The sequence below is a fragment of the Dermacentor silvarum genome, chromosome 3 (assembly GCF_013339745.2).
Source record: "Dermacentor silvarum isolate Dsil-2018 chromosome 3, BIME_Dsil_1.4, whole genome shotgun sequence".
Lineage (NCBI taxonomy): Eukaryota > Metazoa > Arthropoda > Arachnida > Ixodida > Ixodidae > Dermacentor > Dermacentor silvarum.
The window spans coordinates 114,013,449-114,031,369 of record NC_051156.1 but is presented as its reverse complement, the minus strand read 5'-3'; the positions used below and the strand labels follow the sequence as shown (position 1 = coordinate 114,031,369).

General features: G+C 44.9%; 1 protein-coding gene across 1 annotated transcript in view; it reads right to left on the bottom strand.

Moving 5' to 3' along the window:
* The window catches only part of LOC119445710 (aldehyde dehydrogenase 1A1-like), a 33,995-nt gene extending 20,552 nt beyond the window's left edge, over positions 1-13,443 (bottom strand). Inside the window, exons 1-2 of the mRNA XM_037709992.2 lie at positions 13,293-13,443; positions 4,528-4,632 (exon numbers count right to left, since the gene is read on the bottom strand). Of these exons, the coding sequence (XP_037565920.1) occupies positions 4,528-4,632; positions 13,293-13,331 (144 nt within the window). The 5' untranslated portion in view covers positions 13,332-13,443. The remainder of the gene's footprint in view (positions 1-4,527; positions 4,633-13,292) is intronic.
* Between the last annotated feature and the right edge of the window lie 4,478 nt (positions 13,444-17,921).

Here is a 17,921-nt window from a genome sequence, read left to right as displayed (position 1 = left end):
GCCGAGCACGAGGTCGCGGGATCGAATCCCGGCCACGGCGGCCGCCTTTCGATGGGGGCGAAATGCGAAAACACCGTGTACTTAGATTTAGGTGCACGTTAAAGAACTCCAGGTGGTCCAAATTTCCGGAGTCCCCCACTACGACCTGCCTCATAACCAAAACTGGTTTTGGCACGTAAAACCCCATAATTTAATTTTAATTAAGTGTCGTCGTCGTAGAAAAAAAAGGTCGCGCCATCCCCCTCGCCCTCCGGAAGATTAGGTTCGAATGAGTGGACGTACAGTGGTTGGAGCAAAAGACGGACAGAAAGGCAGACACACGCAATGCTCTCAAAACTTAAGAACAAGTTTGCAGTCGTCTTCTGCGCACATTACTATTGTCGACGCAAATGTAACAGAGATGTAGCCGTTCCTTCTATTACCCTTTCATGCTGCATTAGTTCAGACGGAACATGGAAGCGGCACAAGAAGAAGACTGACGCCACGCAAAAAAAAAAAGCGTGCTAGCAAAAAAAAAAAAAAATCGTAACACGTTGCAGAAGCTGACCAAACTGAGCAGAACAAAACACGCAGAATTCAGAACCGACTGAAGCAACGAGTCGTCGTGAACCATGCCATGAAGAGAATAGGTTACTAGATTCGTGTAAGGTCTGCGCGAGTTTAGTGCAGGTAATGGCGACCCTCGTTCCACGAAAGGGCAATATAGGCAGACTACACTCGCGCAAGCGACCGTTGCACACAGGGTCTCCGTGCCCGCATCCATGCAGCCACGAAGCCAACAATTCGCACGCAATACGCCTGAAAGCGGAGAACGCGTCCGATGCACCGGTCGCATATCGCGAGAGGGAGTAGCGCGTCGTTGGGAACGGATCCTCAACGGCGAAAGCACAGGAAACGCACCACGGAGCTACGACGGAGAGTCGACTGACCGACGGATCGCCATGTCCTCGGCGGCACCCGGTAGCGCGCCATCGTATAGACGATCCTAGATCGTTCGCACATCGTTTCACGGCTGTGCCGCCAGTATTAACGACGTGGGCGAGTCGCCGGGAACCAAGCGAACCCGTCGACTGGAACGAGTGTCGCCGTGGCGACGTCACCGGACGCATCCACCAGGTTGGTAAAAGAAAACGGCTCGCTTGAAGTGCTGTTTCACTGCTTAGAAGGATTAGGAAGGACGACGACACTCGGAGTATACTATAATCGTCGTTCTATACACATTTCCTGTTTCGTATGCGGCGCTGCTTCTACATCGATCGTCTGTGTGTCTCGTCTAAAATGTTGCGCCTTCCAACCTCTATAATGGTGAACGGATGCGCAGGATTGTCAAGTACCGCTGATCGTTGAAGATGGAAGTGTCGGGCGGAGTGCAAGTGATTGCCTCGAGCTGCAAGGTTAACGTAGTCCAAGTGACGTCGAGGGGGGACTCCACTATACTGGCCAATTATTCTGTATCGCAAGTCGAGTGCCGTTAACATCGTGCGTGCCTGAGCTACCTAGAGCCGCGAGGTCGCTGATGGTAATGTGCCCGGTACGACGTGACTGACGAACGCGAGACAAACTGCGACAGTCAATTGGGCAAGTTTGCCCCCCCCGGAAAGATATCTCGTGATGAAGTCGCTTAATGCGCGGAGCGAACCTTCCAAAGACAAAGCCGTGACGACTAACTTTAACGCAGTGCATTTTTCTTTGTCTATTATAGTGCACAAGCTGCTTGCAGGTAAATTATTTATAATGTGAAATTGCAGGTCGGCATTCAACAACCGGCTCGTACAAACATATGGGCCCTAGAATAAGTCGAGAAGCTAAATGTGGAGTTGTTACCGGATGCCTATAGTTCTCTATATCGACCCCCCGAGCAAGTGCTGCGTATATGTTCGCCCGTGCTAGAAATAAAGATGTGCGTGGTGATAAAAAAAAAAAAGAGCAAATACTCTAAATGCACGGGGCCGCCTGCATGCCTATAATGCCTACGCGTTTCAACAGGCACGCTCAAATCAGCGACAGCTTGAGAATTCGTGTGACGTGGTATGACGGGCACTTAATCACATCGTCAACTAGGCGTTAATGGAATACACACTCTCGCTACTGTACGCGGATAGTGACTTTATCACGAAGGACTGGCGCAGCTGCGCGGCCTTGCGGCAGTGCTCGTCTGCGCAGCGCAACTGTGACGAACGTGTGCCGGAAGGAAACAAGTGCGTTTCAGTGTTGCGGGAAAGCGAGCAGCTGCAAAGGCCTGTTCAATGTCACTGCCATATACGGGGTGCTTCAGCAAACACTGAAAAAATTTGAAGGGTTGCCTGTGGCAAATAACACAATTCTATTTCATGAGCTGGTCTACTCGAAGAGACGAACATTACTTGCAAAAAAAATTGAAATGCACGATCGAATTAAAAATTCGCTAATTAAGTTTTACACTATTTCCCCTATGGCCCATATTGTAATTTACAAATTATAGCTGTGGAGTTCGCAAGGCGGATCCACCTGGAACGAATTCTCAGGATGGCACCAGCTTCGAGATATTAATTCCCGAACTTTGCGGAGAAATGCATCGGCGTTTCGCCAAACCAGGAAGAAAAAGTGGCGTTACGAAAAACGAAACGCGGAATCATCTATTCCCAACTCTAAAATTAATATATCCCCGATGAATGTCGGGGACCGCGTACATACGTGAATTGGTGTAAACGGCGTGATCGGATGACTCATTCGTATATCACAACATGAATTGATGTTACACCGTACTATGAATGCCGGTATTGTCGAACACGGTCGGTAAGGGCAATGTCTTGCGACAAATTTTAATATACATGCACCACGTTACGCCATGCAATGTATCTACGTGCATAACTTATTTCGGGCAACGTTGATTTAGTATGCCATATACTACCGTATTATTATGATGGTAAAGGTTACAAAATTGTGTGCTCTATGTGATGAAATATGTACGCCGTTTTTTTGTTAAATAAGTTGATAGACTGTGGCACATCGAAAAACGTGAAACGCGCGTTATAGCTATCCGCGCAGACCCAATGGGACTGATGTGCAGAATTATCGCATCACTAAGGAGACTATTTGCTGCGCGATACATCGAAAAGAAAGTATACTTTGAAGGAGCGCGGCCAACGAAGCTGTAATAACCACGCGTCAACCTTGCAGAATAAAAAAAAAAAAATAGGAAACCCCCGATAAAAACGAAAGCGCACGTACCCTTGGAAAATAAACACTCGCCGAGATGGCGCTGCTCAATGCCGTTGTTTGCATAGCGTTCGCGACAATATTAAAAACAGGTGGCGAAGCAGCAAGTCACGGGCAAATAGTCGACGAGTTACAGGCAGGAAAGGAAGAAAAATAAAAAGAAAGGAGTGAGGGATGGGGCTGGAAGTTACGGAGGGTGGCTTCGGCAGAACTGTTGAAATATTTTGCGAGCTAGAGATAGCGGTATAGAAAAAAAAACAGAAAAACAGCGTGCTCTTGATTCCCCCCCCCCCCCCCCCCTTCTGCCTCTATATTAGTGTTTTAAGGTTTACATATTTTTATACCCTAACAAGGGCACGTGTGGATGGAGAATACGAGATTTTTTATGCGTTAGAGGAAGTGAATGTTACCTACCTAACCTTCTAGCCGAAGTGAAAAAAAAGTAAAAATAAACAAATATAGAAGTTACAGCCAGTATTCCGCTATGGAAATCACGACGCAGTCGGTTTCGGCAAATAAAGAACACTGCAGAGAAAAGGAACTACTAGGCACGTAGCTGGTGAAACACTGAATGCGTGCAGTTTAGTTCACGCAGTACCGAACAAAGAGAAGTCCGGGCATTTGAATGGTCGAGTGTATTGATGAATTGAATGAATGAGTGATAAGGCTAAATAACGAAAAAAAGATATTTCTTGGGTTTTACGCACCGTAACCACGATATGATTATGAGGCACGCCGTGGTGGGGGTACTCCGGATCACTTTTGACCAACTGGGGGTTCTTTAACGTGCACCTCATGCGTGGTTCACACTGATCATGAATTTCGCTCCATTGAAATTCCGGGGATCGTGCCCGGGACGTCGTGCTTATCAGCACAACGCCGTATAGCCGCTAAGCCACCACAGCGGGTGAATGATTAGATTTAACAATAAATTTATAACTATATGCTACGAGCAACTGCAGGCTAACTTCATCTACTGGCTACCGTTGACAGAAATCTGAACATACGGGTGTTTATTATCATCGTAGTAATATTATTACTAATTGCATTTCGCCCCATCGAAATGCCGCAGCATTTTATTGATCGCGTGGCATCGTTGCAAGCCTCATACCGACGATGAGAACACCGCCAAGCTGAATTAATATAGGGACAAACAAGCGCAAAGCTGGATATATAAACTTGTCTTGCATTTTTTAGTTGCATTAATTAGCCATCTAGATCTGTGGTCACGTTTACTATACTACCAATTAACAGCTTCTGACGCGTATATATAGAGCCCGATCCTCCGTCAGCGAGTAGCGCGCCTCAGTCGACAACAGCGAGACTCACCTTGTCGCCCTCCTGGACATCGGCGATCTTCTTGCCCGTCGCCGGGTTGTACGTCGGGAAGGTCTTGCCGCTCACGGAGTTCACGAACTCGTTGTTGATGAAGAGCTGCACAGAGGAGACGGGGAAAAAAAAAGGCGCTCGTTACGCAGTTCGCATCACGCAATGACGGGAGATCCCCGATATATTAAAAACGTTTCAACCGAGAAGGAACGAAATCGATATATGCTCAAAGCTGTGCGACCCACCCCTAAATGCGATGATGATGAACCTCTGTCATGGTTCGTACCCACTTAGAGGGATAGGCCAAGAATCGGGCGGCAGGAGGTAGCTCAAGAAAATTTTTATTTGACAATGAGAAACGCAAAGTAACGGAAAAGAACCGAAGAAGATATTGGAATAACTAGACTAGTATGCGAGCGAGCAGTCAGACTAACTGACGGTTGAAATTTTAAAGGAGGTTACAATCAAGGAGAGAATAATTGCAATGTTAATAAAGAATTTGGAGAAACCAACTTCAGTGAAATGAATGATGGCGTTCGACTATGCGCAAAGAGTAAAAAAATTTGTTGCGTTGCCCATAGAACACGTGACTCATACCCACTGCGGGGGATTCACCACAAAATGAAAAAAAAAATGCAAGTTCGCTGGTTAATCCTACTTGATATGGCACTACGGGAGATAGGCCGTGAATAGGTAGGGATCTTAATTTAATTTTTTTAATTACGGAGTTTTGCGTGCCAGAACGACGACCTGATTATGAGGCACGCTGTAGTGGAGGGCGCCGGAAAATTTTGGACCACCCGGGGTTCTTTAACGTGAACGGGTGTTTTCGCATTGCGCCCCCATCGAAATGCGGCCGCCGTGGCCGAGATTTGATGCCGCAACCTCGTGCTTGGCAGCCCAACACCATAGTCACTAAGCAACCACGGCGGGTAACCGGAATGTTCACAACTATGTTATTGCGGAGCAAAGTCATTTACCGTTGCCCTAAAAAAGTTCATGTGATTCAGTTTTACGGTGGCAAGTTAGCACGGTGGTTCGTGATTCTATGTTAGACATACATCTGCGAGCCATCCATAACCTAGACAACAAATACACGAGAGGAGTGAGCGAATATATCAATTTTGTCTAATCTTACCGTTGTGTGTAATACAAATTCTTTGCCTAGTGTCAGAAGCGAATGAGCTGCTGTTCTTGTCTGCGCACTGTAGTCTAGACTGTGCACTAGTACAGACAACCGCAGAAGATGTGCATGGATTGAGGCAAGATTTTCATATTTTTACGAATCGCACGAGAACAATCACACATGCATCAGCGTCCTATGAGCCTCAATTTCTGGCTTAATTCATTTCCATAGACATCGTGCGGTGCACAGTAAGAACATTCCCGGTCCAACTTCCCGTACTGTGCTTCAAGGCTACTGATACTAACCCTGGACCGCGAGACGAAGAATTTACGTAAGTGAGAAGTCGTGTTCAAACTCCAGGTTCTTCGGAGCTTCCTCAGTAAAAAAATTTGACAAATCATGCCGAATTTGTCTGTTCGTTTCGTTGTTCTGAAATGAGGTTCGCGGCTAACCCTCGCGGTACCAGACCAAACTTGTGGATTCGCTGAGAGCACCTGTATGAAGGAAGCTTTTCTCGCTGCATTACGATCCTTGATTCTTCCCTGTGACTGGAAGTTCTAAGAACAGGGATGTATAGTTTTACAGACAAAATGAAACTAAACTATTTGTGTGTAATGATCAAAACTGTTCTTTCCCAAGACGAAGTGAAGGTAATCCTAGGTTACTAACCAAGCTGAGGTTTTACCTTTACCGTGCCGAGTTCTTAAGAGCGCATGACTGTCCTGCCGACTCTGTTGAATACGCTGAACGTGTGCTTCAACCTTGCTAGAATCAATAGGGCTTGCGCGGCATGAACCAGAAACCGGGTGCGAGTTCCCAAGGAAGTATACATTTCCTGTCGCAATTAGCTAGTCCCGTATCCGAATATCCAGGAAGGTAAGATCATCTACATGTCTGGGGTCAGTGACCAACTCTGCTCACCAGCAGTGCGAGTAGCAGCAGCAACACAGGAAGTCATGGCGAGTAGTAAAGTGGAAGTAACTATATAGAGTGAAAAAAGTAGACGGAGCATCTCTACCGCATGGTGTAGGTGATGTTGCCTAAAGGGTTGATGGCGTGCGAGCTTATGTATAGATTTCTCCGGAGAATGTATACATTTATATAAATAAATAAATAAATAAATAAATAAATAAATAAATAAATAAATAAATAAATAAATAAATAAATAAATAATAAATAAATAATAAATAAATAAATAAATAAATAAATAAATAAATAAATAAATAAATAAATAAAACTCTTAACATCTACCAAATAAATATTAAGTCACGACGCGATTTTCTTTATGCGAGTGAGTATGCGTTGTTCGCGCTGTAGTTAAGGAGGCAATACTGAAGTACTTCTGGCGTAGTGGGAAAAGGAGCGCAGAGCGCGAAAAAAAAGAAAAACAGGAGTAAGAAATAGATAGCGCTTATGTTATAAGCCTAACTTGACCAAAGTCTCCTCGGTAAGGTTATAGCCTGACAGTAAACGATAAAAGGAAAAGAAAGACAAAGAGAAAGACAAAGACATGAACCATGCACGTCTGTGTCTAGGTTATCTTTTCTGGCTTCTGCTTATTGTTGCTCTCGACTTTGTCCAAACGTCCTCTGCTAAATTGAATGGGCTACTCACACCATCATTTTCCAACTCGGTATCGAGTCAAGTGGCCGAACTATTGTCCACTGTCGTTGATATCGCATAGCTTTGCACTTCTATGCAAGTCTTGATATCATTTCCCTTATTCAGGTAATTCGCTTGAAATTGTCTCTAGTCGTTTATTTTAACGCGCAGCAATTGCGTTTTTATTAACTGCATACGAGAGTCTCATCTTTCTCGTGCATATAAAGCAAGATTTGCGGTACAACTTCACAACTACCAACCGTCTATACAATGACAGGGGTAAAGAAACAGTCTTGCTTCTGCCACACATCTCTTTGGTGTTCATTCAGGCACTTTCATCATCAAATTGTGTAATCTTTCATTGTAGTTTTATTGGGTACCAAAATTTGCTGTGAGAAATATTGCGCGTATATTTCCACGAGCATTTGGTCCATAAATTTTGTAATCTTGTTTCCTCATGCCTCCTTGCATTCAATGGGAGGTTTCGCTACTGCAATTTGTGTCCTCTTAAATTGATGATCGGTATCTTTGTAACTTGCATCCAGGTTTGCAACTTGCTAACGTAACTTGCATTGCGTGTATATACATTTTAATTGCCATAACATATCGAATACGATCCACATATATTATTTCTATTTCCGCGCTTATATTAAAATGTATCACTGGTGCTTCTACCTTAGCACCACTTTCTCTACCAAGCATGTGATTATGCATCACTAAATGCAGTAAATAACCCTTAACTATCCTTCAAAGACCGCACAAATGTACAATGTCACTTGTACAATGGCAGCGGAAATTAGCGTATGTTGTTTGGGTGTTCCAGTATTGAAATTGCTTAGCCTAATCGAAGACGAATATTCCTGAAAAACTACCACAGAATAACGAATTGGATATTTTTGTTTCTAAACACAACGAAATATAAAGCTTGTGTGAAGTCCTCCTCGTGAAAAAGAGGTTTGACATTATTTACATGGCCTATTTACAGGTATATCTAAATGGGTGTTGTGCCATTCGAAAATGAACATCCGATCCGGTGAGAATCTTGTAAAATGAGAAAGAACTGCCTTGAGTTATCTGGTGCACCATGACAATGACAGTAAGAAAAAAAAACGCTGACAGCAAGTCACCAGATGCACGTACAGTGTTGAGTTCGTTCAAGCAGAGAAGTGAGATGGTGTAACACCGTACGTCGTTTCAAGCAAATGCGAACATTGTGTGGATGGCCAAATATTAACTTGGTTTACCTAATGCCAGACAACAAATTGGAATATAGGCTGACTGAAAGTGAGGTACGCGAAAAGAATGACTGAAGATTATTCAACGGAAGTTTACCTGGCCCGTGCATCCACCAAGAAACTGAAATCTCTGCACAGCAACCACATGCTTCCCCTGAAGCACAATTATTAGGAAACGTCCTCGCTTCCACTGTTTATTCTCATTTGGGACTGCAATAAGCGTTGCTATCCCGTACATAATCGAACGAAGCGAATACTCGACAATTTTGAACGGGAATTATCGAACCTATATATCGAATAAGCAATGACTGGTCGATTCCTATTCGAAAATTCTAATATTCGCACATCACTAGTATTTGGTCGACCTCGATTAGATCTTCTCGTACAGCTTATGTGCATTTCTAATTCTTCATGGAAAACGGATAATGGGGCGCCAGTAGATGAGAACGTCATTTATCGTTTCGATTATCAGTGGACGCTATCCTTGCGCCTTTAAACAAGCCACACACACTTTGTTGACTTTAAGTGCAATGCAGGTATACTCGATACACTGGATGCAGCGCTGGCATCCCTCTAGTCGAAGAATGCTCCGCAAGCTACCATCATTCCTCGTGCGGTAAGACAGGCATCGCACGTGCGGCCGCACCGATTGTCAGCACAGCAGATGGCGCGCGGCATTTGAACTGCTGGCCTATGCGAACGACTACAACACTTTAGCGCGTCTTTGATTTCGCGGCTATGTTAGTTGTCGCCAAAATGCCTGCTTAGCTAGCTCCTTCTCTTCCTTTATCTAATGCCCTCCCCTTACCCGTTCCATAGAGTAGGGTAGTAAACCGCATACTACCACCTCGTTAACCTCCTGGATTATACATATATATGGATCGTATTCGATATATTATCGCAAAGAAGATTATATATATACCTCCCATTAACGAATCGGATATCTTTGTTTCTAAACACAACGGAATATAAAGCTTTTGTGAAGTCCTCTTGCTCTTGCACTCTCGCTTGAATAAGCGCCACTTTGTAGTTCGGCACATGTGTCCTCTCATTAGCGTTCATTCCTGTTCTCTACTGTTAATCAAGCGAAGGGAGCTATAAGTTGCAAATTTTTTTCTCGGTCATAATCATCCACATACAGCTACACCAACTGAGCTGTCATTTCAGTTACATAAATCTAATTTCATATCCAAGCCGATTTACGATTTCTCTTTTTTTATATATATTGCAGCGGAACGGAAGTCGCTTACCGACTCTCGGGTGCTTGTTTACCTGCGGGTGTCGCTGTCACGTTCGGATTTAAGCACTTGAATTTAAAGTGGATGGAAGCATGAACCGGTCAGCAGTCGAGATTAAGGATATTAAGATTCAGGAGATGCACACAAAATACTCGAATGAAGAGCATGTATAGCATATCTGGTTAACTCAAGCAGGCTAGGTGACTATTTGCCACAGTCCCGTTTCAAAGGGGATGCCAATAAATTTAAATTATCAGTCGCCAGAACGGCACCGACAATCTCCTCCACCCATTACTTCGAGATGCGAAGAGTCGGATCAGCCACCGTCGAGCGATAAGGGCCAGCATATCTGAAGGTCAGATAATGGCTGCATTGGGACGAATCTAGAGTTCCTTTACGCGCTTCCACGTCCTATCTTCCCGTACTGAAGGTAGACACAAGCGTGATACAAACCACGTCGGTAGGAAAGAGAAAGGGGTCGTATACGACAAGGGAACCCGTAGAGCCGAAATATCGAAGTCTATACTATGTGTATCAATGTATGTACAATGGTTCCTAAGTGCAGTGTTTTCAGATGTTGTCAAGCTTTGTCTAGAGCCAGCGAAAGAACTGGTTCCGAATGTATTTCTTTGCTTTCAGTAAAACAAAACAACAAGAAAACTAAGCAAAAGTTGTGTTATCTGTCACGTATGCGACATTGTCCGGACGCGAGGGTAATTTTTAATGAACTACGTTCCGCTGCGCCCATTTTGTTAAGGGGAAGCTTTAGCTCGGGGTCCCAGCTCCCATCTCCTTTTTCAAATACATATGAAACGTACAAATGTTCTCAGTAAGCAACGGCTGAGCGGATTTGAATGAAATATGTTGCAAGTAAGAAAAGTAGATTATGTCTACCGACTGTCGGAAGCGAGAATACTGACTTATGCTCCAAAGCTTTACAGAAATTGACGAAAGCTGAGAAGTTAAAAAAATTACGAATTTACAAATCTGAAGAACTGGAATTCGCGAATTCACAACTCAGTGTACCAAGTCGAACATAGCAGTTCTGTCAAGTGCATCTGCTAGAACATTTGAAGCGGACTAATTTGATATACGAGTTTACAGCCAACGTCAAATCAGAACAATGTATACGAGGGTTCTGCAAAAGTGCTCCTCGCAAATTAATGTTACATTATAGATTGCATCGCATACTTCATCAGTTATGTCCGCTTAATATGTTTTAATAGACACAGTTTACACAACTGTGATATTGTATTTTAATGCTGCGGTTAAGAGTTGTACCTTGATACTTGAGTTCCTTCAAATTTTGCAATTTTCAATAATATATTTAAAACAAGTCGATGACATAAATAGAAATTCTACTGCTGCAGTTGGTAGGCTATCTTATTCTTTGAAACTCCAAAACTTCACCAAATTCGGAGTAGAGGAAGCGCAGAAACAGACTTCTCCGTTCCCAAGTATTTACTTGGAGATAGGAGATTAACCACTTTAAAGGCAAAGTAAACTATATGGCCAATTTTAAATGCTGACCATCCTTATACAATCTCAAAGCATGCGGTGCACGACAGAGTTCTTGGATTTTGCTAAAAACCTAGTCCTAGATTGATTTATCTGTGTGGGAAGGTGTCTGGCCCTACACATATAGGTGGAAGACTTGGAGCGCATGAATGTGGCATTGTTATATAGAGGTGGTGGTTCTTTAAAATTATTATTAAGAGAATATTTTAAAACACTGCCCGTGGCATATATCAGAAATCGAGTTGGTTGGCATGTTAACCTACGAACTCGGCCCAGCTTGCCGTTTTGGAGCACAAATCTACACATCGAGCTGGGATACTCGAAGAGCTATGGCGGGCATTACTTGCACAAGTCGAAACTTATAATTGGCTAATGAAAAAAATATTCAGTATTCATTTTGTAACTAACTGCTTTAGCCAACATACTGCAATTTACGAATTCGAGCCAGTGCTTTCACAAGGCATCTCTAGTTTCAACGAATTTTGAAGCTAGCACCATGTTTTGAGAAAAGCGCCGTCGACTTGCGTTAAAATGCACTGACGTTCCAACTTTTCTTGTATATACATATCTTGTATATGTATGTGTATCTTTTGTTTCTCCCATGTATAGTCATGATGTAACTGGCTGGTAACGTGGCCATTGAGCGCACAATAACTTGTGCCTTCGGGCCCTGCGTAAGCCACGATGGTAGGCAGTGAAATGACTTACAGGGACACTAAAACAATGAACTTAACACCACAAGCGCCAACTTCAACTGAAATTTAATGCGGGAAGCGCATACGTATAAGTCACGAAGACAGAAAAAAAAAAGATTACGCAGAAGAAAGTCATCACGTGTCATGTCACGCGCAGCGCATATGGGCATTTAGTAGTTCACTGTCATGAGTGTGGGTGTACGCCCTATTTCGATAACACGTGTCTAGTGTATCGTAACACAGAGCAGTGTTGTCGATTGATAGCACATGCAGACGAAATGCAGCGTTATGATTCAGTCTGCGTAAGCGCACCGTCAATTTTGCTCACAAGGAAATAAATAAGATATCTAGCAGGTGTGCATGATGGTGTAGCATGAATGGCGTGCTTGGAATGCTGCGTGATGACTTCCTTCTGTACAATCTTTTTCCGCCTTGATGACATATGGATGCGCTTTCTGCATTACATTTCAGTTGAAGTTATTGCGCTTCATTTTGTCTTTGTTTTACTGTCTCTACAAGTCATCACGGATTGTTACCAACTAGCCCGATTCAACTGCCTGCGTAAGCGTTGTACAGTGTTAGTGCACATACTTCAAATCCCGCTGTGAAGACTAATGCAATTACTAGACTTCGTTGGCGTCCTCGCGCTCACATTATAGCTAACCAGTGACACCTAGTTCAATGCTAACAGATTGGATATAGCGAGAATTGGTAAAAAATGCTGCCCGGTTGCATAACTCGCGATTTTGGAAAAAAGATATTTGGCTATTACTGTTATTATTATTTAGTATTACTGCACATTCTAAACATAACTGCAGAGCTGGTTTGAGTGGAGCGCACAGAATATGTACCTCCGACTATTAGGCTAAAAAAAAAAAAAAAAAAAAAAAAACACCGTTAGATTGCGACGTTGCTTCGGGAATGCGCGCTCAGAGTCTTCGAAGAACCCCAGGTGGCCTCACTGCAGGCGGTGTGCTCTCGAAGCAAGCTTTAGACGCCTGCCAGTTCCTGAGAACAGCAAAACGTAACGCCGCATCGCAGAAAACGCGCTCGGTACCTTCTCTAGTCGCGCGGTAGGGATCCCCCGCTTTCAGACGAAAAGTTGCAATGCTTCGAGACACGGGGTAAGGGGTGGGTCGTTTACCCGTGCCCAAGTTAAAGAAAGCTATACCATCAACAATAACAGTTTGAAAAACGAGGGAAGCCGCCGCCGACGCCGAAAACCGCAGTTTAAAAGAGAGTGCGACATCACCGGCATGGAAGCCGTGGTGAGAGAGAAAGCGTCTCAACAGTTGCCCTGTCTGTTTTTTTTTTCTTCTTTTTTATGTGCGCGCGTTACTGGAGGTCTTACCTGCGTGAACTTGATGGGTGGGTTCCTGTTGGGGGCCATGGCTGGGAGGGCGGGAATTGGGCGTCTGCTGCTGCCGAACTACCAAAGGACCAGAAGTCGAATGGTGAAGCAGACGACAGCGAAGGGCGGTTTATATACTCGCCACGATGTCTAGTGCGGTGGCGCTACTGCTGCTGTCGGCGCATTCCGGCGTTTGTTTGATGGTGGGGATAAAGTGAACAGGCGAAGGTGAAGAAAAAAAGAAGAAAAGTTAAGCACAAAAGAAACAATAAAAAAAAAAAAATACGGAGGGGCGGAACTACATACGTCGCCATCTCTCGCCATTCAAAGGAGATGCTGATGCCTCCGAGATTCGCAGTCACACCCGCGCGCGTCGAACAACCTCGAACTCTCCGAGCAGTTTTTCCGAAACTGCCTCTCCGCGCACAACTGATGTCACGTTGTCATAAACGCGCCAAATTTTCGGGGTGGGGCGTATCTGATGCAAAAGCTTGCGCATAATATATTCATTTCCAGAACGCTTGTCTTGTTTGTTTTTGTTTTTGCAGAGGATCGTCATAAAAGGCACAGTGTTCTTGCTTTTTACGGTGCAGAGGGCGCAGGTCGGAGAGATAGAGAAAAAAAACATGAAAGATTAACTGACATCTTACATTGTGTTCTAAAAGAACATAGTATAATCGCACGAAGGGAGATTTCAAGGAGAGTGTGCAGGGGGAAAATAAGCTCCTTCCAACTTTGATTTTAACAACTTCAACAATCGCTACCCATGCCCCACATACGTGAAAATATTTTTAAACACGTTTTCAATGCAAAAAGAAACCTAATATTTCGCAGTACTTTTCAATTTTTGGCGTAAATAATGAGATGTGGATTTTAAACGCATCAATTGATGCGTTTAGTCATAATTTTTATAATTTGATCATAATTATCAGCATTAGGACTATTTAATACCTGTTTCATGTCTGCCTAGTGATCTGCCAGGACTTCCCGAATAAAACTGAACGGCGGGTTTTATATAAGGTATACTTATAATGCTTAACATTTAACATAGCTTTGCCTGCAAATTATATAAAATAAAGGTTTTACGCGTACTGTTGCTGTGTCCATGCTCAAATTTCGCATCGAGATCGCATTTTGTTGTCGAAGTAGCTCAATATAACACTAGGCAGTCTTACTTGGCTAGTTGGCCAAGCAACTAGGCAAGTAAGTAAGGCACTGCGCTGCTTAGCGCAGTGAATGCATTGCTATAATTATCATTTCTCATGAAAAATACATTAGCACGAAAGGCATACTAGACCTTCGCTAAAAGTGGTGCTTGTTACAAAACTCGCTAGAGTCTGCTTCATTACTAATTTAACCGCGTAATGAAGGTCTAAGCGTTCAGCTATTCCTTGTGTTCAATGGAACTACATATTCAACAGACATCCTCTTTTACAAGTTCTGGTTAGCTACGATTACATTCTATCTTACCTGCACAATGTGCATAATAGCAGAAAAATCCATTATTTTATACGGTATTAACTTTTGTAAGAACATTTGCGAACGGATCACATTTGCGAGATGTGCGATCAGCTGGAGTGGCGCTGCAAAATAAAACTATAGATTTGCCCCTTGCGAATAGAACAAGGAAAATCGGAGATGCAGGCTGGAAAATATTTGCACAGTACAGACTATGCGTTGATCCCTTCAGATTATAAGAAAAATATATATTTCGCGCTTACCGCTCCTTCGTTCTTGCTACAGTTTCGCCGCAAGATGGCATGTTATGCTCTGGATCGCTCATTCTAACAATTGGCACTGTTACGCTGTTGGTTTCTGCATAAAATAAAGAAAATTTGCTGTCGTCCAGGCTTTCTAGTATCCCCATCGCCACTCCCCAGCGAATAATGAAAGCCAATCTCGAAGGCTATGTTTCGCCGTACTGCAGACGCCGGAAGTTACGAAGCCGCCATGTTTGAAGCATCACTCACTGCGAGGGGCGCAGACCGAAGGGGAAATAATTTTTTTTCTTGACGAACTAGGCAAGTAAGACTGCCAAGTGTTATATTGAGCTACTTCGACTACAAAATGCAATCTCGCTAGGAAATTTGAGCATGGACACAGCAACAGTAGGCGAAACACCTTTATTTTATATAATTTGCAGGCAAAAGCGCAAGATTATCGTAGGGTTGTTTGTTTTGGTCTACGTGGAGGAAAGAGTAGTCGAGTTCATGAACTTTCACTGTTAGTTTATTGAAAAGAACGGGAGGTAAAAGAACAGCCCTTCGGTGAAGCACTCTGTTGGTCATCCACGAACGGTAGCCTTGTCCGTGAAGAATCAAACGGGCGGCGACGGTTCAGGCGCACACCCTCGCAGAGTGACACGTACACCTGCTCTCGGCATTGTATCAGAAGCAGGACTTTGATCCCTGGAACCGAGGGCGTGAATGCTCCAGGCAGACGGTTCTTATCTGTTCCCGATAAGTAAGTGCAGGAACGCGGAGTCGGCTTATCGCCGTCACCGAAGGGCTATTTTGAAGAAGGCGCGTGCAGCGAAAGTCCCGCCGAAGCGACTGTGTACTTGTAAACGAAAAACGTGCGCGTGTAATGGTATAAGAAGGAAACGCGATCCCTGCTGGTCGCATTTCATTACAGCCTAACCTAGAAATGCATCTCATCGAACGCCTCACAACAGTGTTAATACGATAGTTTCCTGCCCTTCGGGATTCACTGTAAATGACACGAAATGTATGATATACACCAGCCGTGTTAACTTAGTGGCTACTGCGTTTTGCTGCTGAGCTCAAGGTCAGGGGTTCGATCCAGGTCAGGGGTGGCCGCATTCCGATGGAAGCAAAAGGCAAGAACACTGATCTGCATTGATTTTGGTGTCCAGAGGGCATTTCGATGGAGGCAAAAAAGTCCACCGACGCTTACGATACTACCTACCTAACACGAAATGTGAGCGCAGCTCTATACGTGTTTTCAATTCGCGATATATTGAGGCATCCCACCGATCACCGCACCGACTGACAGAGCTGCGACGCGCGGCGATATATATAGACCCCCCACACAGTTGTCGATTCCCGACAACTGTGCGGCGGGTCCCGCATGCATGCCCGCTTGTACCTGCAAATGATGACAGGGAGTCCCTTACCGAACTAATACGGCAGGTTGTTCGAGAAGAACTCCACAAGTATTATGTATCGGCACCGGCACCTCCGAGTGCCGCGGCTCTTACGGGCGTCATTCGGGAGGAAATCAGGCAGGTGGTTCATTCCTCGCCACCTACGTGAACTAAACCTCCCACGCTCTCGTACGCGGATTCTATTCGGGTTTCTACGCCGTCGACGGCCTGTTTCTCACAGCCACCTGCAGGGCTTCCTAGACGCTTCCCAAGCCGAATCCACCGCACGACTGTGCAAGCAGACTTTCGTCCTGGTCCGCGGAAGTCAACGGTATGGCGCGCTCCCGACAACAGTCCGTTGTGCTACCCCTGTGGGGAGGCTGGAAACTTGTATCGCGACTACCAGTACCTATGGATGGACGCCCGCGGTATGGCGAACGCCCGCACGAAATCAAGGAATACTTGGAAAGCAGCCGTTTTCCTCCTGCCCCTCAGCGAAGACAGTCGCGGTTGCCATCGCCTCGTCGGCACGCATCACCAAACCGCGCTCGACCCGCCTTGATTATACTGGAGTCACCAGCGGAAACCCGCGCCGGGGAAACTGAAAACGGCGACCTCCGGGGGTGAGACCGCTGTGATGTGAACCGTCATCGAACGCCACCCGCTCGCGGCGTACCGCTGACGCCTTCCTTCGAAACCGCCAAAACAACTTCTGCTGCTATTACTGTTTCCATCGACTGTTATCCGGTAACTGCACTTGTCGATACGGGAGCTGATTACTCGGTTATGAGTGCCTCACTGGCCACTCGGCTACAGCGTGGGACGGCCCACATCTGATCACGGCTGGAGGACACCTCTTCTCACCCATTGGACGATGTACCGCCAGACTTGCAATTTGTACGTCGACCTTCGCACTTCTTTCCTTGTGCTACCCAAGTGTTCTCGACTGGTTATATTGGGCATGGATTTTCTTCAGGAATATGGGGCGATCATTAATCTGCGTGACTTTTTATATGTTTCTTCGGATTCGGATGTGGAGGATGAACATAATCACGTGGCTTTACGCGTGGTCGATGACTGCGTAACGTTACCGCCTCGAAGTACCATCTTCGTCCTCGTTGAGTGCCCACAAGATCACCTAGATATAGGCATCGCCTAAGGTAACCTCACCATTTTGCTGGGTCGAGAAGTCGGCGCCGCACGAGGTCTCGTGGAGCTCCAAAATAGGCAAACCACGATCCTAGTTACTAACTTCAGTGGCGAATGCAAGCACTTTGCGAAGCATACTACCATGGCCTACTTTGAAACGCTGGACGACTCCAACGCATGTGCTTCGGTAACGACCATCTTGATGCAGGAAAACAGCGATGTGGACTTGACCAGTCACATCAACGTCAATCCACAGCTGGAACAACCCGACGAGAAAAGGCTTCTCAATCTACTATCATCATTTAGCGATAGTTTTGCCACCACGTGGAAGGTCAAGCAGACTGCTCTTACCAAGCACAGAATCATCACTGAAC